We start from the raw sequence: 27,112 nt of genomic DNA, 5'->3' as shown, positions 1-27,112 counted from the left end.
CGTCTTACACCCTTTTTGGGAAACCAACCTTTAGAGGTACAAAAAAAGTAGTATTTTTGAAAGAGAAAGACAAGTGTGACAGACAACGTTTCTTAATGTAATTTATTAGGTACGTTTTCATAAGAGAAAAATATTTATGTGTCCCACAAAATGTTTCGAATCAGATTTGAAATGTTATCACTTCAAAAAAGTGCAACTAAAAACAAGCTAAATACAGTTTGCTTCAAGATCATCACTGGTATGACATGTTACTTAAGTATTCATACACTGTATGCTTAAACACATTAATAGGAAAGCACAAGACACTGGCGATGACTTTGTTTTACAGTTTTTTTACCGAGCACAGCACTAGTTCTGTGACTTGTACAAATGAAACAAGATTATACACTTTTGTAATAAGGATGGAGAACTTGGACGTGAAAAAACACGAGTGATCGATCTACTTCTTCCTTCCTCCTCTTTCCTTAAGGGCCAGATGGATGACGGCTCCATTGTTCATGTTGTAATAAGCCAAAGAGTTGGAATCTTTGATGAAAATGCCCTGGGGAATTCAAATAAAACGTTATACTAGATATATATTAACAAATGTCATAACTAAGAAGAACAACTGTTTTGATTATTTTTCAGTTTGTGCTCCTATTATTGTGTGATCAAATGACTTAATTTTGCACTCTAGCAAATTCTATTATAAGAGAGTTTGAATGTATTGCCATTGGCTTTGCTGGCTATTTCATGGCAAAATCACATCAAATTTACAACATTTTATAAATAAACATTTTTCTAGAATAATAGGAAATAAAAGACACCAACAGCAATGAATACATAAGATAAAACACATGGATAATAATAATATTAATAATAATACATAAGACAAAAATCTAAAACCATTTAAGGTTTACTTTTGATCAAATTCTACCATTTTTTAAGAATTCACGTTTAAAAATAATTCCTTTAAAGTTTCTCCAGATAAAAATCATTGTCTGATAACAGTAAAATAGAGCATTGCAATATTGACATTTTGAGGGAACTTCTCCTTTTAGTAAATGTCCATGCGGGAGTCTTGTGGACTATTTTTTGTAAAAATTGTTTGTTGTTTTTTCAACCACTGGCTGGATTTCATATTTATTTTTTGAGCATTAATCCAATTCTTCTCTCATCATAAAAATACAAATGCAGATACAAAGAAAGAGAAAGACTAATTTCACAGCTTTAGTGCTTGGAACACTTTTTTTTGTGAAACTGAATAATTAAATAAAATAAACATTCTGTCCCGACAATAGATGTTTCTTCTGAGCATGAATGGGACAGCATAAACTAAAGTTTAAGGGTAGGTTTAAGTAGACATTATATCCAGATGCGTATACGTTAAAGAACTCAATCTTTCTCTTACATTATTTGTTGTTAACTTTGATCTTTAAAACTTTGCAGACGTGCATTCAGAGTTACATTATACCAAGTAAAATTTAAAAAGCACAATGAGGTACTTTAAACAATAAATCCTAAAAATAACATCTCAAGATTGCAATTAAACTATAGTAACATACTTCATACTGCAGCTTCTGCTTTCCAGCAGGCATACCAGTGGCTTCATGGATCTTAACCTTGATGACAGACACCTGCGGCACACAACATTTTGATTAGCACTCATATTCTGTATAAACTGCAAATATGAGGTTAGTGTTTAAAATGTGTACAGTTTTTGTACATTATAATATCAAACAGTCAAAGTTGTTACCTGGTCTGTGAGAGGCAGGTTGAAGTTTAGCACTTGTCCACTCAGCTTCCATTCTGTCTTGTCCTGCATGTTGGGCACCTGTACTTTGACTGCAACAGGTCCCTAAAGGAGAGGAAAAATGAAGTATGTGAAATGTATATACACAAATGATTTTTTGTAGAAGAAAATATTAACAGCTTCTCTTAAGTTAAGGAGCAGCTTTGTACCTTGTTTCTGCGCAGAAATTCGTCCTCTGCAATCAGGTTGTCCTCGGTCTTCATTTTCTTGCTAGAAGGCTCGTCCTCGTGAGGAGGTGGAGGATGAGCAGGAGGCATGGGGGCAGACACAGCACTGGGAGGCTGAGGCACAGGGGGAGCAGGTACAAATGCTGGAGGACAGAAAAATGATGTGTAAATGTAGGTTGATTGCAAGAAATTATTTATAAAGTTTAAATAATACAACAAGGATTAGTTAATTTAGTTAGTACACCATTTAACATGCACTAATGTTATTATTCTATCATTACTATTAATAATATATCTAAAATGAGTATTATTAAAACAACAAATGTTAATAGATTTATAAAATGCTGGAGAACAAAAAAAAACAATGATTAATGTAGGTTAATTACATAATTACTGTAGGTTAATTATAAAGACTAAATCTAAAATCTAAATCTATTTTTAAATGTTAAATATAACTACATTTAATTTAATTAGTACACCATTTATTTATGTAGTAACATTATTGTATTTCTATATTTATTGTAAATATTATTTTTTTTGTTACTATAAATACAAAAAATATCAACAAATTTAAAAACAAATCACTTTAATTTAACAAAAGATCCAAAAGTCTCTAATGTTCACCAAAGGTGCATTTATTTCATAAAAACCTGACTATTTTTTTAATTTCTTTTATTAAAATATTATTTTATAAAATAGTTTAAGATTTTTTTCCAATTTTTTTATTCCATACTTTAACCCTGAGAAGCCAAAGCTTTTATTCTGTGCTCATTGTCAAAAGATCCATCTGAAAACATCCTAATGAGCAGGTTTTCAAAATATTTCACAGTGCATTATTAAATATTAACCACAATAACAAAATAATTAATACATATACATATTTTTACATTTTATTATATCATTAAATAAATACCACAAAAATATGTATAACTGATTTGAATTTGTCTTTAAATTACCAAGCATCTACACAACAGATCAGTGTTCCCCAAGACTGACCTGCAGGGACGACCATAGGTGGAGGTCTGGGTGCCATAATATGAGGTCCAGAAGGTGGCATGGGCACCACATTGATGCGTGGGGCGTGCAGCATGGGTGGCATGGGGGCCAAAACCTGTCCTGGGGCCAAACGCACCACAGAGGCCACTGGAGGCCTGGGTATGACAGGCACAGCAGGGAGCAAGGTGGTCCGTACTGGAGGTGCCATCTGAAATACATAAGAACATTGAGTGAGGACTAGCACATTTTCAATACTTTATTTCACATAATCAAGCAAGCTTTTCACAACTCCCGGACAGAAGAGAAAAATGAGACTCACAGATGTGGGCCTGGGGATGTTCATTGGTGGGGCTGGTTTGGGCATGCTGGGAGGAATTGAAGGCATGGGTGGTTGAGGGACTTCATTGGGCTTGCTGGGGCCGATCTTCTCCTTGCTGTCATCCTCCTGCACCAGGCCTTTAGCTTTGTGGATGGCTTCAATCTGCTCCTGCAGGGTGATGTTAGCCTGAGCCGCCTGCTGGGTACGAGCCATACTGCCTGAGTGACCGTCCCAGGTGACCTGCAGAGGAAAAGGAAGAGCTGTTAGACACTTGTTATCCTCAAGATCTGTTCATTTTGTGTTATGCCTGAACAACTAAATGAATGGTATACTATACTATACTATATTACTATTACTATAATACTATATTACTGACTATTTTCTGATTATGTTACACCAATTATAAGGTTTATTTAACAGCATTGACAAAGATAAAGTCACACAACATTTTACTAGAATTTTTGGCTGGCTTAAAAATGTCAGTTTGGTGAGAAAACTATTTCATTGTAATAAATTTGAATAGAATGTTAATCATTTTATATCTAATTTGCCCAAAAAACACAAGTATAACTCAAAAAATATGTTTTGTGTGTGTGTTTTTTTTAGCTATGAGCACAGTTTTGGTTCTGTGGACTTATTGAGGTATCTTAAAACTCTTCTCACCTTCTCCTCTGGTTTCTGTATCTCCTCTTCTCCAATCTTCTTACCGATGGCCGTTTCTTCCACACCGAAGATATCAGTACGTCTCTCGGCCAGCTGCTTCAGGCTGCTCTCGATGTCCAGGCCGGGAGCGTACACCTCCTCCTCAATCTGCCGCTCTCGGATGCTGCGGTCACGCTGCTCCAGCCAGCGGGGGTCCAGCAGGCCAATGCGCATGTGCTCCTGCATCTTACTGGCAGGGATCTTCTCACCCGTGATGGGGGAGATGAGGTACTCGTCTGGTGTGGCCACCGGAGCAAGAGGCTTAGAAGCTGAGGGGAAAATAGACAAAGTCACTTAGTTAGTTATATGTTTACTTTAATGCTATCTCAGCATCCAAGTCTTTTTTCATGGGATAACCTAATTTTAAATGACATAAAAAAAATACAAAAATTAATAAATAAATACAAAATAGAAATCAAAGCATATTTTTCAATTTTACATAATACAGGGTTCCTACATCTTCTATAAATTCAAATGTAAGCACTTTAAGTACTTCCCAGAAGCATTTTTATACTTTTACAGCACTTTACAAGATGCTATTTTTTATAGTATTCTATAGTTCAATTTATTTCATGTTTATGCGTATATAACTTATCTCATTAATTATTATTTCAAAGCAGTTTTGAAAAAGGTGCACATTATTGCATTACAATCAAAATCAGAAAACTTTATTAGGTTAAACAGTTATTAGTAACTATAAATACATACAGTACAGTAAAGTATTCTAAAACAACATTTTTTACAATGTTTACCCCAAGCCCCAATGATTTACTGGCATTTTCCCCTTTAAAAGTAATTCACATCCATCTTGATGCGTCATCTTTAATCTTTTATCCTAATAAATGAGTATTTATTTTAAATTATATGCATGTTCCACCATGAAGTGGCAATCTCCATGGAGTTAGCTTTAATTTTATGAAAAAGCTAAAATATATATTTAATTTTAATTAAATAGTTAATTACCCCCTATTTGGTAAATTCAATTATTATGAAAGCAGAACAATTCTATTTTTGTCTTTTTTATAATTATTTTCAGGGGTTTTTAACCTTTGATTGATAGGACAGTGGAAAATATTTACAGGAAATTGTGTGAAGCAGAGAGAAAATGGAAGGATCGGTAAAGGACCTTGAGCCGGGAATTGAGCTCAGGTCATCGTAAGCACTTTGTTGCTATATGTCGACACACTTAACCACTAGGCTAATGGCGCAGACAACAACAATTCTTTTGTTCTTTGTTTTCTTATACTTGTTTATTTTATTTTTGTTTATGTAAAGCACTTTCAATTACCATTGTCTATGAAATGTGCTATATAAATAAACTTTCCTTGTAATGCCTTTTCAAGCAGTTTAAAGCGCTTTATTTAAAAATCAAAGCACTTTTCAAACTTAAACACTAGATTAAAATTCAAGCGTTTTCAAGAATTAACTGATAATAAACCAATAATAAAACAATTTTCTGAATGAATGAAGCAAATGATATATGTCCTTTTTGTATGCTTTTTAATAAATGTAGTGGGAATCTCACCCTTGGGGTCGTAGTCTTTGCGAATGATAACCTGGTCTGGGGTGGGGGGCAGAGGCGGTGGCAGGGGGTTATCAGGGGGCAGAGGAGCTTTCATGCCATCATCATCCTCATCAGAGCCCTATTGAGAAACAAAGAACAAGTGCTAGTCAGTCAGAAAAATGTAGATCCTACTTCCACAAACTGCTCATCTATGCTGATGCATAAACATGATACATGGAATGAGCCCTTGTGCAGCCTTGTGTCTCACCTCATCCATGTCCTGCAGCTGTGTGTCCTGGTCAGGCTGAGCTGCATGTCCATCTTCTCTGCCCTCCCTCTCATCATCTTCATCTTCACTCTCCACCTCCATCTCTACCTCCTCACTCTCTCCAAACTTCTCATAGCGCTCCTGGATGAGGATACGAGCACCCAGCTCCTCAGGAGTTGTTGGAGGAGGGAAATTACCTGTAAATGTATAAGAGTAATAATTAATAATTTGCACTGTACATATAAAAGTAGTATTTAGGCAAGACAAAAACACTATTAAACACATTAATGATATATTATTGCTGAAACTAAAATCATAAAAATAGCATTAACAAAATTACTAATATTTTAATCAATATACTAACCTATTAATACAATTATTGACAGTAATATTAATAAAAAAAATCTAATAACAAAATGTACAAATTGAGAGCTTTCTTCTGGTGCAATTGAATGTTTGTGCGAACCCCTTAAATATCCTGTGTTACACATGCTTACCTTGCTCATTAGGCTGAAAGTCAACTGTCTCCACCACAACAAAGTCATGCCAGTCAATCTGAGCATATGCCACTCTCTCCTTCTCTCGCTCCTCCTCTTCCTTCTTCCTCTCTCGTTCCTGGAATTTGGCCCATTCCACACGATACCTCACCTACAACACAAGGGAACAATGAGATATTATACTAATAAGGTCAATCTCATCACTACACATACAGGGATATTTTTGTGATTTTCATAATCAAAAGACTTCCTAAAACATATCAATCATATTTAGTATTTAAGTTCTGCTGTCTGATTGACCTTCAGTTTTGCTACAAGATTTTCCTGTTGCTATAACAGCAGAGCATGCTGTTCAATATCATGAGTTTTTTCCTCAGGAAAAGCAAGATCTGATCAAATGTAAATGGCTTTGGTAAAATGTGTCTTCTAAAACGTTTTATCTAAAGGTTAGTTCACCCAGATTTTTAAAAATCTATTATTAATTGCTTATGCTCATGTTGTTCCAATCCTCAGAAACCTTTTTTGTTCTTTAGAACATAAAGAGTTGATATTTAAAGATTTTATCTCATCATAAATGTAAGATTTAGATATTGTCATGTATAGGCAGCAATACTCGTGAGACATTAAAAGTTCAAAAAAAAAGAATCAAAGACATTGTTAAAAAAATCCATGAAACTTCACTGGTTAAACTGCAATCATTCAAAGCTCAAAGAGTATGTTTAGGGCACAAAAAAACTCTAAATATGATTTTGTCTACCAATATCTTATGTTTTTTTTTTTTTTTTTCATTCACACCCCGTGTGACCTGAAATTTTAAATTTTGGTGTTCATTTCTATATTTGATTACCTGGTCCAAGACCTCTCGAGGATTCTCTGCTTCTTTCTTCAGTTTCAGCAGAAGACCTTTTGGAGGAATCAAAACCTGCAAAAAGCCAATCAAACAAGTTATTTAATGTCACACTTGAATAACCTGTATTTGTAACCTGTATTTTGCATTTGGGGGTTTCACATTTGCAATTGATTTTCAGGGAAAAAGTATTTGTTTGTGTGATATTACCGAACTACAATATATCTTAGGACTGGTCAATTAATCTAAAGTAAATCCCAAACATCATTTAGCAAAGCTACATTTGTCATGCACATATTGTCAGAAAAGCACAGCATGATCAGCAATAAATCTCCTCTAAATGCCAGAGGCTGCTCTTACAGAAACTAAAAGAAATCCAAAGAGTATTGTGTTAAAAAGGAAACTTTAACTGCTTTCGCTAATTCAGACTAATTAATAAAGACACAACTACAGATTCATCAAGTGTTGCAAGTTTTGTGTAGCTTTATAGTGAATTATGTGTGGCAAATGCTGCTCCAGCTGAATGTAGCTTACTTTACTTTTATTGCTTTATTGACAAAATGTGCATGGAAATCACCAATTTTTTCCCCAGCCCTAATGTATCTTCTAAATGCTTTCACAAATGGAATAATTGTTTTAATAATTTTTTTGCTAATTTATTGAGCTTGCATTTTTTTAAACATTAATCAAAAATATTATTAGAGGAAAAAATACTGAACATCTCTAATCTCTTTGCAAACCAATAAGCCCTCAGCATTTCTAAAAAGTATAATTTACCTTTGTATACTGCTCCACTAGTTTTGTGAAGTAGTTGAACAGACTGTGCTGTGGCCGGAGAAAGTCAAACTGGTAGTTCCTCTGTTCCTTCTGCATCAGCTGTGTGAGAAACTGACGGCCATTACGGGCAACAAACTGTGCGGTCAGTTTCACCACATCCAGGTCAAAGGCTGAGATGGAGGGAGGGTCAGCAATGAACTCAAACTCAGGTGGAGGCTCTTTTGGCACCACCGTCTCATGGATCACCTGTGCTTGGACCTAAATAATCACAAAACATAAGCTCTTTATAACATAGAAAGCTATTAAAATTTTTTATATCTGTCTGCTGGATTATGGCTTGATTTTAACTATTATAAAACTATCTGTCTACATCTATAATATTGATAATATTTATATAAAGCCACAGAGAAGTTGCTGACCTTCTGAGGAAGCTGCTGAGGATGCTGCATGACTTTAGGAACGGCTGCGGATGGTTCCTGAGCTTTGCCCTCCTTGAACTCATTGACCTTGTGTCGGTAGTAGGCATGGTATGGGTCGCTCGGGTTGAGGAAGTTGAACTTTGGGTTGTTGATCTCATTCTGTCGAATTCTGGCCTCAAACTCGGGTCCATTCCTTTGACAAAATAAATGGAATTAATTATTGATTTAATAAAAGTACACAAATGAAATACTGCACTACATGATATATGTGGTAGGATGTCAAACCTGGCTACGAAGCTGGCAGTCTTGTCAACGATGTTTCGCACTTCAGGAGGAGGGTAGATGATTCCCACTATGGGCTTTGTGGCTGGAGTTTCTTCTTTCGGTTCTTCGGGCTGTTGATTAAAACATCTCATAGCTTATTTAATATGAGCAAAATAATACAGAAAACACAAACAAAAATCACAGAATACAGTCATAAATATGGAATTAATTATACAATGTCATTAAATGTTACAAGCTTTGAATTAATACATTAAAACTAATCATGTCCTTAAAATGAAGTTGTGATGTGTACTATTGTGTGAGAATTTTAAGACCACTAAAATATAAGTTAAATACAAAGTCTATATTTATGAGGCGTGTTTCTGAATGAATGCCACAGTTTCATTTACTACACAAATATTGAAGCATGGGTGATGCTTGTGGTGTCAATCTCAGAAACTTTACCATGTTATGTGAGAATACCATATCAGATAAACAGAAAAAAATCAAGCGAATTGGATTTACTGCAGCCAAAAGTGTTTCTATTGTACAACAGAATACACTTCTCACTGTAAATGGTCCTTAAAATTATTACTTTTTATTATAATTGCACAACTGTCCTTTCTCATTTCACAACATCAATAAAACAGAATCTGATAATAAACTGAAATTTATATTACAAACTAATTAGTTTTTACAATAAATATCAATAAATTTACATTCAATTCAAACACCCCTAATTTTTAAATATTATTTGTATATAGAATTTGCATATTCATTTTTAATTTAAGAATCAAAACAATATATGTATATTTATAAACTAACAAGTAATTTGTGTATTTATATTTTTTTCATTATAAAGAAAAATAAGAATAATTATTCAATTAACATCTGAAGAATATTTTGATGACATTAGAAAAACATTTAAAGATCACATTGCAGCCCCCAAAATAAGCAAATGAAATATTTCAAATTTAACTATCTATTATCCAAATTTTTACTTAAAGAAAAAACAATAAAATGCAGAAGGATCATTTACTTATTTTAATAAGTACATGTAAGTTTACTTTTGTTGTTGTTGTCATTTTTTACAAAAGTATATATATTTTTAGATCTTAATTTTTATTAACCTTTTTTTCTAAACAATAAAGTAGACACTACTACGTTATCTTTTAAAATGGTTGTCTTTGACCACATCGATTTTGGGAAATAAAACAGTACATTTACATAATATATATTTTTATATTATATTATATTTATACTAATAATAAAACAACATTATGCTGGGAATATATACAACAATGACTGCTACAAAAGATAACAAAACAGATAACATATACATTAAAGTTTAACTTTAAACAAGTAATGCTTCTACTCAAAACAATAAATTATAAAATTGCAATAATGCCCAGTATTATACTTATGAAAGACGAAAAATGTAAGCAGATGAATATAAATCGGATAAACCTACCCATCGTGTCTATGAAAGTAATAAATTCTGAAAGCTTCATACCTTGTTATTCAGCTCCGGCTGCATGATCTGCACAGGCCCAGGCGGCATGACTGCGACACTACTGGCTCTTCTCGGACCGATTCAAACGTTACTGTGTAAAATGAAAGATTATTTGAAGCTAAAGACTCAACCGTTATAAAATAATGAACACTGAAAGTCGCAAGAATGGCTAAAGTTATACAAATTATGAAGGCAGTTTTACATAACTCACTTACCTCTCGTTAGCCAGCAGCCACACACACAACACAAAACGGACAACCAATGAAATTCTTCTTCTTCTTATGGGGTTAATGGCGGTTGGCAGACCAACTTAAATGGTGCATTTCCGCCACCTACTGGATAGGAGTGTGGAGCGCATAATGTTGGAAAAAGCATGAGTACTAAAGATATATGATACGAATGGAGGGATGAGATTACCATAGGGAAGAGAGAACAGTAATAACAGTAGGAGGAGAGGAGAGAAAGAAAGAAAAAAAATACTAGTTAAAAATCATAGTAAATTTTATTTCCTTATTTTGCTAAGCTATTCTTAAATTCTATTAATCAATTTTGTTTCCTTTAAGTAATTAATTAATTGCATTATTATTTCAACTTGATTTGAACTGTTTCCTAATAGGGTCTGAAATGACAAATTTTTAATCCCATAAATACTTAATCCTTGAACTAACTGATATCTCTGATTGTCATATGCCACACATTCTGTAATTACATGTTCTAATGTTTCTATTTTCCCGCATTTATCACAACATCCTGTCTCGTGCTTCCCTATTCTGAACTTATACTGGTTTAGCAAACAATGACCAGCACGCAACCTAGTTATTACCACATCATTCCTTCTATTACTAAACTTATTTCTAGTACCACCCACACATCCTTGAATATTATGCATATGTCTGCCTTTTTCTCCATTATCCCACTCCCTTTGCCACATTCTACCTGTTTCTTTTGCAATTATGTTTTTTACCTCTGACTTACTTATTTTTATTTTTATTTCTATCTGAGTATGTTGTAATGCTTCCTTTGCAAGTTGGTCTGCCTCTTCATTACCTACTACTCCCATATGACCAGGAATCCACAAGAAGCTTACAAAAAGTCCACCCTGTCTGATTCTGAATAAATTTTGCATTATCTCATTCATTATGTCCTGTCTTGCCTTAGATGTTCCAGTAATTAAGTTGTTTAGTACTGACAGAGAATCGGAGCATATTACTGATCTTAATGGTTTCACGTCTTCTATCCACTGAAGAGCAAGAAGTATAGCTACAATTTCTGTAGTGTACACAGAAAGTCGGTCCGTTATTCTTTTTGATATTTTAATATTGAATTTTGGGATGTAAACTACTACTGCCGTTTTTTCATCTTTAGGATCTTTTGACCCATCTGTATATATCTGTAAATAATTGAAATATGACTGATTTATGTATTGTTGTATTTCTTTTTCATTTAACATATTATTTTTGTGTTTTTCCTCATGTAGTAATAAATCGACTACTGGTTTATGGAAAAGCCAAGGCGGAATCGCAGAGGTTGGCACAGCAGGGGCTAAATTGATGTCTCTTATGCCCATATTTTGAGCCTCGTCTTTTACTGTCCAACCAAAACTATCTATCTTTTTATGTCCATATTCCCAACATTCCTTTAGTACTGTTTTTACTGGGTGCCTCTCTTCTTGGCTTTTAATGCTAACCCAATATCTCATTTTTAACTTAATTCTTCTAATTTTTAGAGGCATTTCCCCCATCTCTACTTGTAATGCTATAATGGGTGTAGTTCTTAGTGCTCCACAGCATATTCTTAGTGCCTGAGATTGAATCGCATCTATTTTCAACAACTGAGTTTTAGCTGCGGAACTATATACTACGCATCCATAATCTATAGTAGATCTTACCAGTGCATTATAGATTCTTTTAAGCGAGAAACGACATGCACCCCATTCAGCTCCTGCCAGACACCTCATTACATTAATTCCTTTTTTACATTTATCTATTATTTTTTGAATATGCATATTAAAATTCAGTTTTACATCCATCCACATTCCTAAATATCTAATTACTGATACCTGTTCTATTTTTTGTCTGTATATATTAATATTTATATTTGGATTAACTTTCTTTTTTGAAAAACAAATAACCTGAGTTTTATCAGTAGAAAATCTAAACCCCCACTCATCCGCCCAATCTTGTACTGTCCTCACTGCATTCTGTAAACACCTTTCTACATGAACTACATTTCTTCCCCTCTTCCATAGCGCACCATCATCTGCATATAAAGATCTCCCGATCCCCAACTCCATTTTTGAAAAGATGTCATTTATCATGATATTAAATAGGATAGGGCTGCTAACACTCCCTTGTGGTGTTCCGTTCTCTACCTTATATATTTGGGAGAATGCAGAACCCACTCTAACTTGTATTGTTCTTTTTAACAAAAAATTCTTGATCCAGTTATACATTTTTCCATTAATTTCCATTTTTTCTAATTTAATTAAAAGTCCTTCTCTCCACATCATGTCGTATGCTTTTTCAATATCGAAAAATACTCCCACCAACACTTCCTTATTTACTTGTGCCTTTCTTATTTCTGATTCCAAACAAATCACTGAATCCATTGTATTACGTCCCTTCCTGAAACCACTTTGGTATGCGGCAAAAAAGTTTTCTTTTTCGATAGCATAAACCAGTCTGCTCATTACCATGCGTTCCATTAATTTACATATATTAGAAGTTAATGCTATGGGTCTGTAGTTATTTGGTTGTGACTGATCCTTACCTGGTTTTGCAATTGGTATTATGACACCGTGTTTCCACTCTGCTGGTAAAATCCCTGACTCCCATACTTTATTAAATAATTTTAGTATTATACATAATGAATTATCTGATAAATGCTTAATCATTTCGTTACAAATTTCATCTTTTCCAGGTGAGGTTTTCTTACTTTCTGCCAATGCTTTTTTTAACTCAAATAATGTAAATTCCCTATCTAATGTACTTTCAGATGGCCCTTTGTTTTCCAACAACCACGGATTCCTGATCAAGATCTGTTCCCTATTTCTTCTAATTTCTTCAGATAGGTTAGCGTTACTATGAATTCTGGCAAAATTTTTTGCTAGAACTTCAGCTTTCTCCATATCAGAAATTACTAATCTGTTATTTTCTGTCAATGTAGGAATATTATTATTTCTTTGTTTTCCTGCCATTTTCCTTATCATACCCCATATGTCAGATACATTGACATCCTCCCCAATACTGTCACAGTACTCTCTCCAATAATTCTTTTTTGCCCTTCTAATTATTTTCCTCACTATTGCCTGAGCTCTTTTATAATTTATAAAGTCATTATAATTTAATGTTTTTCTAACTTTTTTTAATGCATTATTCCTTTTACTTACTACTTCGCTGCACTCTTCATTCCACCAAGGAACTGCTTTCTTCTTATCATTAGCTTTTTTTCTTCCTATTACTTCTTCCGCAGTGCTCTTAAGAACTTCACAAAGTTTAGAATTAATAACTTCCACATCATCCTCACATCTATCTATTTCCGACAATCTATTATTACATAATTCCTTAAAATTTTCCCAGTCAGCTGTTCTGAATTTCCACCTTGGCATTCTTTCTACCACAGTTCGAATTATCTGTATTCCAATTGAACTTAGAATTGGATAATGATCACTACCAATTGTGTTTTGCTTTAATACTTTCCAATCACATCTTCCAGCTAGGCTTTCAGAAACTAGTGTTAAATCTAAATTTGAGTATTTTCCTTTTATTAACTCTACTCTTGTGTAACCTCCATCATTGATACATACTAATCCTCCCCAATCCAGCATATCTTCTATAATTAGTCCATTGTAATCTGTTTTTTTACTCCCCCATAAAGTGTTGTGAGCATTAAAATCCCCGCACCACACGATTTTATTATTTCCATTCCCTTGGATATGTTCTAGATTGTCCTTACTTAATTTATCACATGGATTATAATAGTTTATTATTCTAACTTTCTGTGTTCCATCGCATATTTCAACTGCCACAGCTTCTTGTTCCCCAGTGATCTCAACTGCCCTATACCCAATACTCTGTTTAATAAATGTAGCTACCCCACCACCATTAGACTTGTCTCTATCTTTTCTTACCGAAGTGTATCCATTAATTACAAAATCTAAATGTGACTTAAGCCAAGTTTCCTGAACACATATGATGTCAGGGCTATTTTCATGATCTACTATGAATTTTTTAAATTCTTGTCCGTTTGCAATTAGGCTTCTTGCATTCCACTGCAGTATTGTTAATACCATTATATACTTCCACATGGTTGACTATATACTGTCTGACTAGTTCCTGATTGTATCTTGAGTCTATCGTTTATCATATCTACTGTAACACCCTCTAATTCCAAATATTTTGAAGCAGCTCTGATGATAATTTTAATTCTCTCGGTCCTGCTCTCCGTCTGCGCAGAGCAATTAACTACTTCTGCTATAAATGTGACGAACGATACTTTGTCAATACATACTTCATTATCTTTATTTTGTTCTTTCATCGTTGCTTTTTGTTGAGATTCTGTTACTCTGGTTTCTGGTTCTCTTGATGTCTGTTTAACTTTCTTTAGAGCTTCAGCATACGAGATTCCCTCAGACATTCGGACATTTTGGACTTGTACAGCATTTTTCCTAACTTGACATCCTCCGTAGCCCGCACTGTGTTCCCCACCACAATTACAACACCTTGGCTTTACTTCCTGCCCACATTTACCATACTCATGGTCTCCCCCACATCTCGCACATCTCTGTTTACCTCTACAAACTGCCGCTACGTGTCCGAACTTTTGGCATTTGTAACAGCGTATTGGCGGGGGGACATATAGCCTAACGTTGTAGCTCAAATATCCTAAGTACACTCTTTCCGGTAGTTTGTTTTCATCAAAATGAATCATTACAGACAGACTGTCTACTTTTTCGTTATTTCTAACGCATTTTAGTCGTTTGACTTCTTTTACTGCTGCCCCAGTGATATTTCGTTTTATTTTCTCAACTGTAACATCAGTAGGGATTCCTGTTATTACTCCTCTAATCCATTTTTTTTCTTCTGGGATAGAACATATTACTTTATGCCCTAATAATGTCTTCATAGCCAAGGCCATCTTCTGTTGCTTATGATCTTTACAGTATATAATCATTTTCCCGTCTCTCAAGGTCTTAACACTCTCAATCGTTCCTAACATTTCTTTAAGAGTTTTTGTAAGCTTCAAAGGATTGATGGTATTCACAGAGTCGCTAGCAAACTTCAGCATTACCTTATACTCTTCTCTTCTCCTTCTCGCCTGGTGACTTCCCTTTTCGCTGTCCGATTCAGATATTTGTGCCCAACTTTTCTTTCTTTTACGATTTTCTACAACGCTCCATTCATTACTAGCATTACCTCCACTATCTCCGTCTACCCTCTCCTCCTCCATTTCCGGATCACTTCCGGAATCCACACTACCTTCCGCCATTAGCGCACCAGTCACAATCCAGCTCGTCTCCCAACCAATGAAATAACTTCCGGTAGCAAAGAAAAGCGGTATTGTGGGAAATGCAGTTCAATAGTAATGGCTTCACGCAGCCATGGAAACCTGCTGTAAATAGAGGCTGTGCACATGATCTTGCAAAAAAAGACTTAATTTATTAAAGATTAAACCAGTTTTTGGTTTGTTTAGCAATGAGCCATCTGTTAGGTCGCCAGGACTGCATCGACAGCCTTCGGAGAGATCTTATTGACTTACAGGGAGCTCTTCTGGATGTTTTCTCTAAGACTGGACCTGTCCGTTTCCCATCATGGAAGTTTCCTGATAAACTATCATGTAACCTGGACTTGGTCAGACTTTTGGAAGAATATGATTATGTGGAGGACGATGAAGAGTTCAGCCAGCACTCCCACATAGTCCTGCAAGAGTTGCTGATTGACAGGTATAGTATTTGTGGAGTACTTCACACTTTGTTTTGTTGTTATAACGTTACACTTTTAAATACTGTTACAAAATACTGTTCTGCTGTATTAAATTCATTTTATATTATACATAATATTTGTATTATAACTTAATTCCCAATAATAACTTTTATTTGCAGACAAATATATAAAAAATTAATTACATAAATACAAAAAATACACATACATATACAAATAAAATTGTTATTAATTACATGCTAAACAATGCAATATAATGTAAACAGTTTTATGTGCTAATCTTTCGGCCTATGAACTGATTTATCTGGGCTCCCCACAGTGGAATGAGCAACCTTCCTAAAATCTATGTGGTTAAAGACATAATTATTTGAAATAGTTGTTAAATATAAAGCATAAAAGCAAGTAGTGTCTACTTTAATGTTTGTTTTAAAAAGTAAATGGATGGATAAAATATTGTTCCATCATCGGCACAAATCTACTTTTATAAAAAATTACCCAAAAAAAACATATGCTGACCTTATTACATATTAAATGATAAGTGATTAATAATAATAATGGTTAAGCAATACGATCTACTACCATAAGATACTGTGCTGTGCAGTTTAGGCGTTAGAGCCAATCAGTTCTGGAACACACTTCCTATGGATTTAAGGTGTGTTACAATTATTCAACATTTAAATACAAGTTAAAGAAATGGCTGAAAGCAAATCAAGTTTGTAATCATAAATCTTTTTTCTAACATTTTAAGAAATTCTTATTGTATGTTTTATCCTTTTGTTGTATGTAACTTAAATGTTATTGTATGTGTGATGATGTGTTTTATGATTTTAGGTTGCCTTTTAAAATCTGGCAGGTGGCAACAGAGGAAAATAAGCCCTTGTAGCTAACTCTGGCTTATTTACAGTTCTACTGTTGATTAATGAGCATTGTCCCTGTTAAATAAATTAATTAAAAAGTTAAAAACAGATTATACTACATTTTTATTATAATTTTATTTAAATAAAGCAAAGAATTAGATAGTGGACAGTTATGGTGCTGTATGTAAGTTTTAAACTCTTCAAAAGCATAAAAATACCATAATATGTGACTGGAAGTGTATGGGTGTTTCCCAGTGATGGGTTGCGGCTGAATGTGAATCTGCTGCATAAAACATATGCTGGATAAGTTGGCAGTTCATTCTGCTAGGGCGACCCCAGACTAATAAAGGGGAAAAAAACAAAAAGAAAAGAAAATGAATGAATGAATGAATGAATATATTAACTTATAAATACACATTTATTATTTTGATGCTCGAAAACACCCTTGTCATCATTAACCTATGTGCATTTGTGTATTTATCAAAGATTGATGCTTCTACTTCAGAGTTTTAACGTTCATGCTGAGCTCTTACTTGAAAAGCAGCAAACTCTATCACTTGATCCAAATGAAACCTCAGTTTCCATTGGTCCTGTGGTCAAACGCTACTGGAAAAACCTGCTTCAGCTAAACAGTCAACAAAAACAAGAGGTGAGAAGTACAATAATGACAAAACAGACTAGGTTAACTCTTATTACAAGTTCTATTTCCTTGAATACTAATAAATTAAACATTCAGTGATAGAGCTAAAATGTCTTGTCTTTCAGAGCTCCTGCAGTGGAAATCAACCTCCATCACAACAAAGTCCATCCGTTAGCAAAACAGCACCAAACACTCCAACTACACTTAAAACACAGAGCGCCTCTATGAGCAGCATCCATAAAACGTCCTCAAGTAGTCCAGCTTTCACTCTTCAACATGGCTCCTGTGTCTCGACCCACTCTGTGAGCTGTCAGACAGTAGAGTCGGCCCTGGTGCCCTGTGAGGCCTGTGCTTGTGTGCAGGCTGTGCTGAAGGAGAACAGTGATGCTGTAGTGTCTCTGTGCCAGTCTCTGGGTTTGCCATGCTCCATGCAGGGCTTTCTGGAAGCGGTTGAGGAAACGCAGCAGCTGGGCCGCTTGTCTGCATGTGACATTTCCCAATGGGCAAGTGAGCAGCGTAGGGATATGAGCCGTGTGGGGAAACATGTCCTGGAGGTGAGATGTTTAGTCCATACTTTGTAAAGTACTTGACAAAATCAGATTTTTCTTGTTTACACTTTTGTAATTTTATTGTTTTACTTTTTCATGATCTTCAAAAGGACTAGAAACAATAATGGTGGAATTATTTCTGTTGTTGTACATTTTTTGAAAAGCAAACATAATTATTTACCCTTTTTTTTTTTTTACCAACAATCATACATTTTATACATGTTAATTTGTGGTAGTTCAAGTTAATTAGTCAAACCACTCTTTAAACCACTTGATTTAATTCGGCCCTAAATTGGATCTCTGCTCGGCTTTTAGTGTAAAGACCATAGGTTAAGACACATTAAATGGTTTGTGTAATAGTCTCTGTAAATACAAATTTAAAAATTTTTTATTCCACTTCAGGTTTGGTTTCTTTGCTGCCTTTGATTTGTAAATATGTCTTTATGCAATCAATGTTGTGGACATAAGACTTTACATACATATATTTTGAATATCCTCCTGAGACCCAAATATTTTTTTTTCTTTTTTCTGTGATTTCCTAAATCATTTGGGTTAAAAAAAAATCTACAATTTAGTTTTTCATTTTGTTTTTATTTTTAATTTTACAGCATGTCCACTGTAGTGGACCACAGGACCATTTTAGTTCGAAAGGACTGCCACTCGACAACAAAACTGTACAAGATATGGCTGTAAAGGGATAATAATCCAATATAAATGTAACAAAAACTAAACAAAAGCCATTTTTTTCCTTTTGTATTGAAATTCCTGAAACAGTTTATAGTCTGAAAGAGAGCCAAACTAAAAAAAAAAAAACTAAAAAAAAAAAAAAAAAAAAAAAAAAAAAAATATATATATATATATATATATATATATATATATATATATATATATATATATATATATATATATATATATATATATATATATATATATATATATATATATAAAATATTAATCCAAAACAAATTTAACATAAAAGCGATTTAAAACTAATTTTCATTCTCTAATTGTCTCTAATTCTCTGATTGTCAGATTGTCAGACTCTAAATCAGAGTCTCTCTCAACTATCTTATAAAGAATACTCTCTGCTTCAGTTCTACACCCTACAACATGCAGTCATTAATTACATTAAGATAGTCCTGTGTCCACTATAGTGGACACTTAAAAAAGGATGATATTTTGAAACACAAACAAATTAACAGCTTTAAAAGCTAAATGTATTGTTACTGCCACTTCAGTAAAGAAATATATATGTAATAATAATAGTAAAAAAAAAGATTTAAAAAGCTAAATTTTACATAGCTCTCTCCGTCCCATAAAATGTGCTTTTTTTGTATGTCGGCCATTTTGGATTCAGTGTAAGACATGGTTCCTACCATGCCAGCCAAATCAAATGACATATCACTAGAAAGTTCAGGATTTCCTCTGCACAGTACATCAGATAACTGTATATGTGTAAAGAAAACTAAGATTTGAAGCAGCATACCAATTCAACATTAACCAATTTCCCCATGTCAGTCATTTTTAATTTAGTCATAAAATTATAGATTTTACAAACAAATTAGTGTATTGTTACAAAAATCTGTAAGTCTTTTACCATGACCAGAAGGATTGAAGTTAGCACCTTTATTTATAAATTATAATTATATTTAAAAAACATGCTGATAGCTTTTGGTTATTAAATTATGTCTGGTTTTAAATACTTGGATAACTCAAAGAACCTTGATTTTCCATGATTGGTCCATCTTCACAGCATTCTGGCTGCATCTAAGACTTTTATCTTTGCAAAGCATAGCCATATTAACCCAACAGTATCTGGATGCACACTTGGATATGCAAGCTCATAGTGCATATCTCAAACTTGCAATGTCAGACACAATGCACTCAATGAGGGGTGGGATTAGGTGTGTGCATTAAAAGCATTGCATGAAGTTCACCTTGCAACTGCACCAAGTCTGAATCCAGACCCCTCTCACAATAACGCCAACTCAATTTCACCTTACGCCAACCACACCACATCAATTTGATAACGCCACCACCTACTGGTCAAAAGCGATAACACACTAAGTCATGATTGTATTTACATTTATTCTTTTCAATTACTCAGTGTTGCAGCTTGTCTGATTCTCCATACCATGTTTAGTTGTGTTTGGCCCCTTAATTGCTGCTTGTTTGAATTATTTCAGTCTTTTTTTAATGATTTTCAATCGTAGGTTAGGGAAACTGTTGAGCCACTAAAAAGGAAAGTGAAAGAGACAGAGATGGAGCGAGAGAAGCTGAGGAAACAGCTATCAGAGACGGTGAATAGAGAGAAGGAGGAGAGGAGGAAGATGGACGAGCAGTGGGAGCGCAAAATGCAGGAGGTGAAGGTCAAGAGTGAGGATGCAGTGAGGAGATTAAAGCAGGAGCAGGAGGAGTTAAAGAGAGGTGACAGTGTCTTTACATTAAAAACATATATTTATGAAGTTTATTCATTATATTTGTGTTTGAGCACAAATAAATATGTGCAAGAAATGCTAATATGTTCATAGACATAACTTATCAATAACTATCATTTTCATTAACAGGTTTGACATTGTTGGAAGACAGAAATTCTGAGCTGACAGTAGAATTAAAATTGCAGACAGAGGCGAAGCACAGTCTTGGTAAGCAGAACATGATTAAAGTATTTGCCAACTTTTATCTACTTCTACTATATTCAGCAATTGAACTGGAATAAAACACTTTACTCACATTCTTTACTTTATATGTACTTTACTTATAAGGTAATTTTTTGGATTTTGAGATTTATGCATCATACGAAAGCCGAATAAATGATCCATTAATGTGTGGTTTGTTAGAAGTTGACAATATTTGGCTGAGATACATTTAAAGTTGTCTAATTTATGAGCTTAGCAAGGGACATTAATAATTAAAAATGCTATATTTGCATTATCTTTAATTAATATTGTAAGGATTTTTGGCCATATGGTGTATTTTTGGCTGTTTATAATATCTTATTTCAAAATAGCTGTTTAATAGTGCAAGTTCAACTCCCAGTGAGGGACCATTTTTATAATACAGAGCTCAACAATAAGGACTGCCCAATGGCCCGGGGCCAGCGTGAGAGATGTTTGGAACAGTAGAGGGAATCGTTATTAGCCCGATCAGGCCAGTGCTGCCTTGTCACAAAATTTAAATTTGCCTGCGACTATTTGTCTATTGCGTGCAAATAGTCTTAGAATCAAGAAAAAAATTCTTACTTTTAAGTCTTTGAAGGCTACCTTTTCTGTGAAGTCGTAAACACTATAATGCTTTTTGGTTTCTTTTATCTGAGTTTATGTTGTGAGCACGTAATTTTTTTTCCACAACCTGGTAAAAACCAATACAGTGAAGAGATGGCAACATGACAGCAACATCAAATTGCGAGGCTAAAAGGAAACGTCTGTTTCTAACGTTGTGGAAACAGATATTTACATGGGTATAACACAACAAAAAAAATTTGATGTTTTGCATATTTTTTTTAATCCGCCACCTTTTGTTTTTCAATAAAATACCAGCACATTTTCCATACTGCTATATTTTACCCGCTGAATATTTTAACATTTTAAAAATATTTAAATTCTAGATTCACAGACATTATTTTTGACACATTATTTAAAATATGTGGCTATTTTTTATTTATTTTTTATTTTAGTGGGGCCAGTAAAATTTTTGGCAGGGCAAGTAAAAATCTGAACCGCTGGTCCAGTCGGGCCAGTAGAAAAAGTCCTTAGCGTTGAACCCTGTAATATAATAATTTTAACAACTTAAGGACAATTTTTGATGTTGTAAAGAAGGATAGATGACAAATAAATCATTATCTTATTACAATTATGAACTATTAAAATAATAAATGTTTAGCAAAATCATAGCTAGATTTGCTATTTATGTCATAATGGTAAAACTATGTTTATCATTAAAAAAAAACTAATTCTTCTAACTAAGCCTTGTGGTAAAAAATATTCCAGTGAACTCTTTTTATATCTTACATTTTAACAACCCTAAATAATATCTAATTTTATTATTGTAAAATGTAATGTAATGTGTACTTATATATCACATTTATCGTATATGACCATACACCCAAAGCGCTTCACAATCATGGGGAGGCAGGGGCACCACACCACCACCAGTGTGAAGTGTCCACTTGAATGATGTGACAGTGATAAAGCCAATTTGGTGAATGGGGATGAGTGGGAGGCCATGATGGGTAAGGGCCAATGGAGGGAACAAGGCCATGACACCGAGCTTACACCCCTACTTTTTTATAAGTGCCATAGTATTTTTAATGACCATAGAGTCAGGATCTCAGATTAAGGTCTCATCTGAAAGGCGGCACCCACTGGTGTCCCCTTCATTTTACTGGAGTGTTAGGATTTTTTACAGTCATTGGTTAGGACACACACAGACTGCGTGTTGAGCGCCCCCTGCTGGCCTTACTAACACCACTTCCAACAGCAACCTAATTTTCCCATGTGGTCTCCCATCCAGGTACTGACTAGGCTCAGTTCTGCTTAGCTTCAGTGAGTAACCGGTCTTGGGCTGCAGGGTATAAAATAAATATTTAAAAATATATAGAATTGAATTTTAAATATATTGTAGAACATATTTTATTCCTGTCAAATGTTACACAAGCACATAGCGCTGTCCAATTTGAAAACCCCTGAAATAGATAAGTCCTAAAAATAGTTTTCAGCATAAAAAGTCATAGCTTTTTATATTTTTGTACAGAATTTGAGAGGAATGGACTACAGGAGGAAGTCCATCGTCTACATTCATTTGAAACCATGTTAAAAGAGGTTGAGGAGAGCAGGCAAAACCTGGAGAAGGAGCTCAGATCTACACAGACACTGCTGGACAAAGAGAGAGGCAGGAATCACAGTGTGCAGCACCAACATGAGGTCTGGATCGTAGTATGATTTTACTATAAAGAAACCTCACCATGAACACCTGTGTTAGTTTTGCAAATTTGCATTCATAGTGTGATACATTTCAGAGTAAAAGATAATAACTGGACATCTGATTAGATTATTAAAATGGTCATGTTTTTTTCAGGCACTTCAGGTGAAACAGACAGCTCTGCGGAAACATCTGGATGTGCTGGTTCAGCAGACTGAAGAACTCCACAGCAGTCTGGAAGAATGTGAGGATGAAAAAGCTGATCTTGGCAACAAACTCAAGCAGATCATGCGAGAAAAAGACACACTTCAGGAGCAACTCACTCACCAACAAGTGAGCATATAAAATACTCATTTTAAAGTCCATTTACACCAAATGCAATGGCATAACTATATAACTATAACAGCAGATATATAGTTCTAAAAATTTTATCTTAATCATTACAATGGGCAATAATGGATGCGTCCACACCACAACTCAACACAAGACGTGATATCATTGGAATAACTTTCAGAATTTTTTTTTTCTGTCAAATAAACAATGTAAACTGACAGCCAATCAAAATCCATTGTTCTCTGACAAGCTTGACCATCCAATTATCATAGTGTTTTAGGGTTAGCTTCATAGCCAGAACACTATTGATGATTATTACAGGCTGTCTGGAATACTTGATTCTGATTGGTTAGTCGCAACATTCCAAGGTAAGCTATGTTATTCCCGGATAACAACCTAGTGAATAATTCAGACCAATTGATGAACTTTGAATCACATTAATTGTAAGTGAATACATTCACATCCATATACTTACATCCACATTCATATGTGTCTGTTTATCTATTTTTCATTCATTCATTTTCTCCTGTTTAGTCAGGGGTCACCACAGCAGAATGAACCGCCAACTTATCCAGCATATGTTTTACACAGCCGATGCCCTTCCAGCGGCAACTCAGTACTGGGTTACCCATACACACTCATTCACACGCATACACTATGGCCAGTTCAGTTATCACGTCTTTGGACTGTGAGGAAAACCGGAGCACCAGAAGGAAACCCACGCAAACACAGGGAGAACATGCAAACTCCAAATAAAAATGCCCACTGGCCCAGCTGGGACTCAAACCAGGGATTTTCTTGCTGTGAGGCGACCTCTTGGCCTTTATTCTGTGCTGTTGGCCTTTATCCTGCGCTAACAATGTGCTTTATCCCTAACTTAATGTGGATGCTAATATAGCTATATTTATAGCTAGCATTTTTGGTGTAAACTGGACTGAAGTCTAAAATGTTTAGTGTGACTGAATCATCACACAAATAAATGAAACCTAAAAATGTCTTTGTCTGCAGTCCCAGAATAGTTCACTGTGTACTGAGATAGAGAGCCAGCAGACACAGATCACAGAACTGGAGGAAAGAGTGTCTCGTCTGGAAGGGATGTTAGAAGAAGCTGTTCAGCGAGAGAGACTACTGGTGGCCTTTCCTGAGCTCAGTCCACAAGCAGCACCACAGAGTGAGACACACACACACACACACACACACACACACACACACACACACACACACACACACACACACACACAGAGCCCTTTCTGTTTATTTTTTCCCCAATTTCTGTTTAACGGAGAGAAGTTTTTTTTTTCAACATATTTCTAAACATAATAGTTTTAATAACTCATTTCTAATAACTGATTTATTTTATCTTTGCCATGATGACAATAAATAATATTTGACTAGATATTTTTCAAGACACTTCTACACAGCCTAAAGTGACATTTAAAGGCTTAAAAAGGTTAATTAGGTTAACTAGGCAGGTTAGGGCAATTAGGCAAGACACACAGATTGACACTCACACCAAACCTGGTGATCTTTCAGCTGTTGCACACTTGGAACCGTGTATTTTAGAGATAAAAAATGAATGTTCCAAAATTTTCTGTGCCTGAACATTAACAAGACAGAGGTTATGTTGATTGGTTCTTCCAACCAACTACGTAAAACGAAATCTCTTAAAATTACACTAGATGTCTCGGCCCTGGAGGTTCAGCCAAACTAATGAACTTGGAGGTAATATTTTTAAAAAATTGCATGTGCTGTCCATTGTAAAGACTTCATTTTCGAATCTCAAAAACATTTAACAAATCCACCCCATGCATCCTTTTCTGTGGCAGAAAAACTGATTAATACTTTAATTTTTTCTCGGTAGACTACTGCAATGCTTTACTAGCTGGCGTTTCCAAAAGTAACATCAATAAACTACAATATGTTCAAAACTCAGCGGTCAAACTTCTGACAGGGACTAAAATCAGAGAACACATTACTCCTGTTTTGGAATCTCTTTATTGGCTACCAGTCAGATTCCATATTGATTTTAAAATCCTCAAGCTTACATATGGAAGGTAAGTACTGCCAACATAAATCAAATAGACATTGCAAATTAAAATGAAAACCAGATTAACAATTTCATTTTTAAAACACTGCACACAAAATATCTGCCAAAATTATAAATAAATAGAAATTAATTCATTTTTATTTTCACTGTGACAACACATTGTCCCTGTCAAATCAATAATTTAAATAAAGTTGCCAATTCTACATTTAATTTTCTCTGCATTTCTGCATCAAGACTGCCAATATTTAAATAAAAAGCCAAACTGAAAAATAAAAAGCAAACACAATTTTTACAAAGCTTGTTATTAATGTTCACGCTTTAATAGTGACACAGTTAAAATGAAAATGTAAATTTAAGCTTTCCTTTTACTGACACTTTTTAATTTCTGTTTTCATTTTCAACTTTTTATTTTATTTTATTTTTATGTTTTTTTTTTCATTTTCAACTTTAACCTGCGGTCTGCTGCCTCACGTAAAAGCTGACCAACAGTTTTAGCCATTGTACTTCTGTTATATACATTAGTAACTCACGATGTCCCATCCATCAATACCGTGCTTCTGCCCTCTGGTTCTGTGAAAACACACAACATCACTTGAATATGCACCTCCCATTGATTAGCATAGGCTTTGCATACAAGTTGAAGTTGAAAATGAAACGAAAACTGAAATTAAAAAGTTAACAGTCCCCTCCACTCATTTATGGTTAATGGGTGACTGTACTTTCGCATCCCTGGCTCCGAGGCTCTGGAACTCTCTCCCCTATGACATTAGACATGCTAAATTTTTTTAAATTGCTTAAATCATCCTTGAAAACTCACTATTGTACAATTTCCTACTCATGAGGTTTGCATTCTTGGTTTGTTTTGTTTCTAGATATTTGAATGTTTTATCAGTTTTAAAAGTTTAATTTTAAATGGTCCTTTTTACTGTTATTCTAAACTGTTTTATATCTGTATCTTTTTTTTATGTAAAGTGCTTTGAGAATGAAGTTTTAAAGGCGCTATAAAAAATAAATCATTATTATTAATATTATTATTATTATCTTGACCATTTGTTTTAATTTAATTGATTTTTTTTTTTGGTGATGTGGAACAGCTACAGGTGATGTGGTGTGTGATATGGAGCACCAGCTGAAGGCAAACTTAGTGAGGATCAGGGTTCTTCAAAAGGAGAACTCTTCTTTGAGCAACAGTCTCGTCAGACTAAAGGAAAGAGAGGAAAATCAAAAGGCTTCAGACTCTGGGATATCAGAGATGGACTTGAGGATGGAGGCTCAAGTGATGGAACCCCAGGACAACTCGGGTGCCTCTTCTGTCATATCCTCTCCCACCTCTTCTTCATCTGTTCTTCATCATCAGACTCTCTGCCTTTCTCTCCATCAAGATGTAGAAGAAAGATACAAGAACATTCGTCAGGCAGCTCGCATCCGCTCTGCTGGCACATGTCGCAGACCGAAGTGATATCACTGGTTATTGGTCTGGAGATTGAGTTGGCATGAGTTGCTCATTTGTATATACATGTGACATGAGTACATAAATGAATAGAAGTAGTTCTTCAAATCTAGCTGTTCTACAGTTTAAAACTATCAATTAATGTTTCAGGTCAAAATTATGGTAAAAGAAGACTAGGGACAGTATGTGAGGACTGTACTTAAATTATTCAGGCTTTTCTTTAGTTCTTTTGTTTGTCTGTCTGTTTAAAAAAGTAAACTGATTCCATTTTTCACGTTGTCTCTTTTATGACTGAAAATCAGACTGTTAGTGA

The 27,112-nt window shown here is 34.5% G+C and overlaps 2 protein-coding genes across 8 annotated transcripts; one reads left to right on the top strand and one right to left on the bottom strand.

Annotated features, from left to right (window-relative positions):
• Positions 1 to 88: 88 nt before the first annotated feature.
• Positions 89 to 15,517, bottom strand: sf3a1 (splicing factor 3a, subunit 1). Of its 7 annotated transcripts, none has more exons than XM_073909903.1 (17): positions 15,355 to 15,517; positions 10,277 to 10,445; positions 10,066 to 10,156; positions 8,574 to 8,683; positions 8,289 to 8,481; positions 7,870 to 8,127; positions 7,093 to 7,167; positions 6,246 to 6,396; positions 5,749 to 5,945; positions 5,502 to 5,619; positions 3,938 to 4,245; positions 3,275 to 3,514; positions 2,956 to 3,163; positions 1,942 to 2,102; positions 1,736 to 1,837; positions 1,545 to 1,616; positions 89 to 541 (listed from the first exon to the last, which is right to left on the bottom strand). In XM_073909903.1, the coding sequence occupies exons 3-17, from the start codon at positions 10,111 to 10,113 to the stop codon at positions 440 to 442; spliced, it is 2,343 nt and encodes a 780-aa protein (XP_073766004.1). In that variant the 5' UTR covers positions 10,114 to 10,156; positions 10,277 to 10,445; positions 15,355 to 15,517; the 3' UTR covers positions 89 to 439. The 7 variants fall into 7 exon arrangements, with proteins under 7 accessions (XP_073766004.1, XP_005167285.1, XP_073766005.1 ...); XM_005167228.5 differs by having other exon boundaries at positions 10,281 to 10,445; XM_073909904.1 differs by having other exon boundaries at positions 10,277 to 10,400.
• A 124-nt stretch (positions 15,518 to 15,641) lies between these two features.
• On the top strand, positions 15,642 to 27,071 carry ccdc157 (coiled-coil domain containing 157). The gene is made up of 9 exons (XM_002663174.7): positions 15,642 to 16,006; positions 17,348 to 17,510; positions 17,627 to 18,055; positions 20,263 to 20,476; positions 20,617 to 20,694; positions 22,802 to 22,971; positions 23,126 to 23,302; positions 24,311 to 24,473; positions 26,444 to 27,071. The coding sequence occupies exons 1-9, from the start codon at positions 15,759 to 15,761 to the stop codon at positions 26,806 to 26,808; spliced, it is 2,007 nt and encodes a 668-aa protein (XP_002663220.3). The 5' UTR covers positions 15,642 to 15,758; the 3' UTR covers positions 26,809 to 27,071.
• The last annotated feature ends 41 nt before the right edge of the window (positions 27,072 to 27,112 follow it).

Source organism: Danio rerio, chromosome 8, assembly GCF_049306965.1.
Source record: "Danio rerio strain Tuebingen ecotype United States chromosome 8, GRCz12tu, whole genome shotgun sequence".
Classification (NCBI taxonomy): Eukaryota; Metazoa; Chordata; class Actinopteri; order Cypriniformes; family Danionidae; genus Danio; species Danio rerio.
The sequence above is the reverse complement of the archived record's forward strand: the minus strand, read 5'-3'. Positions and strand labels throughout refer to the sequence as shown.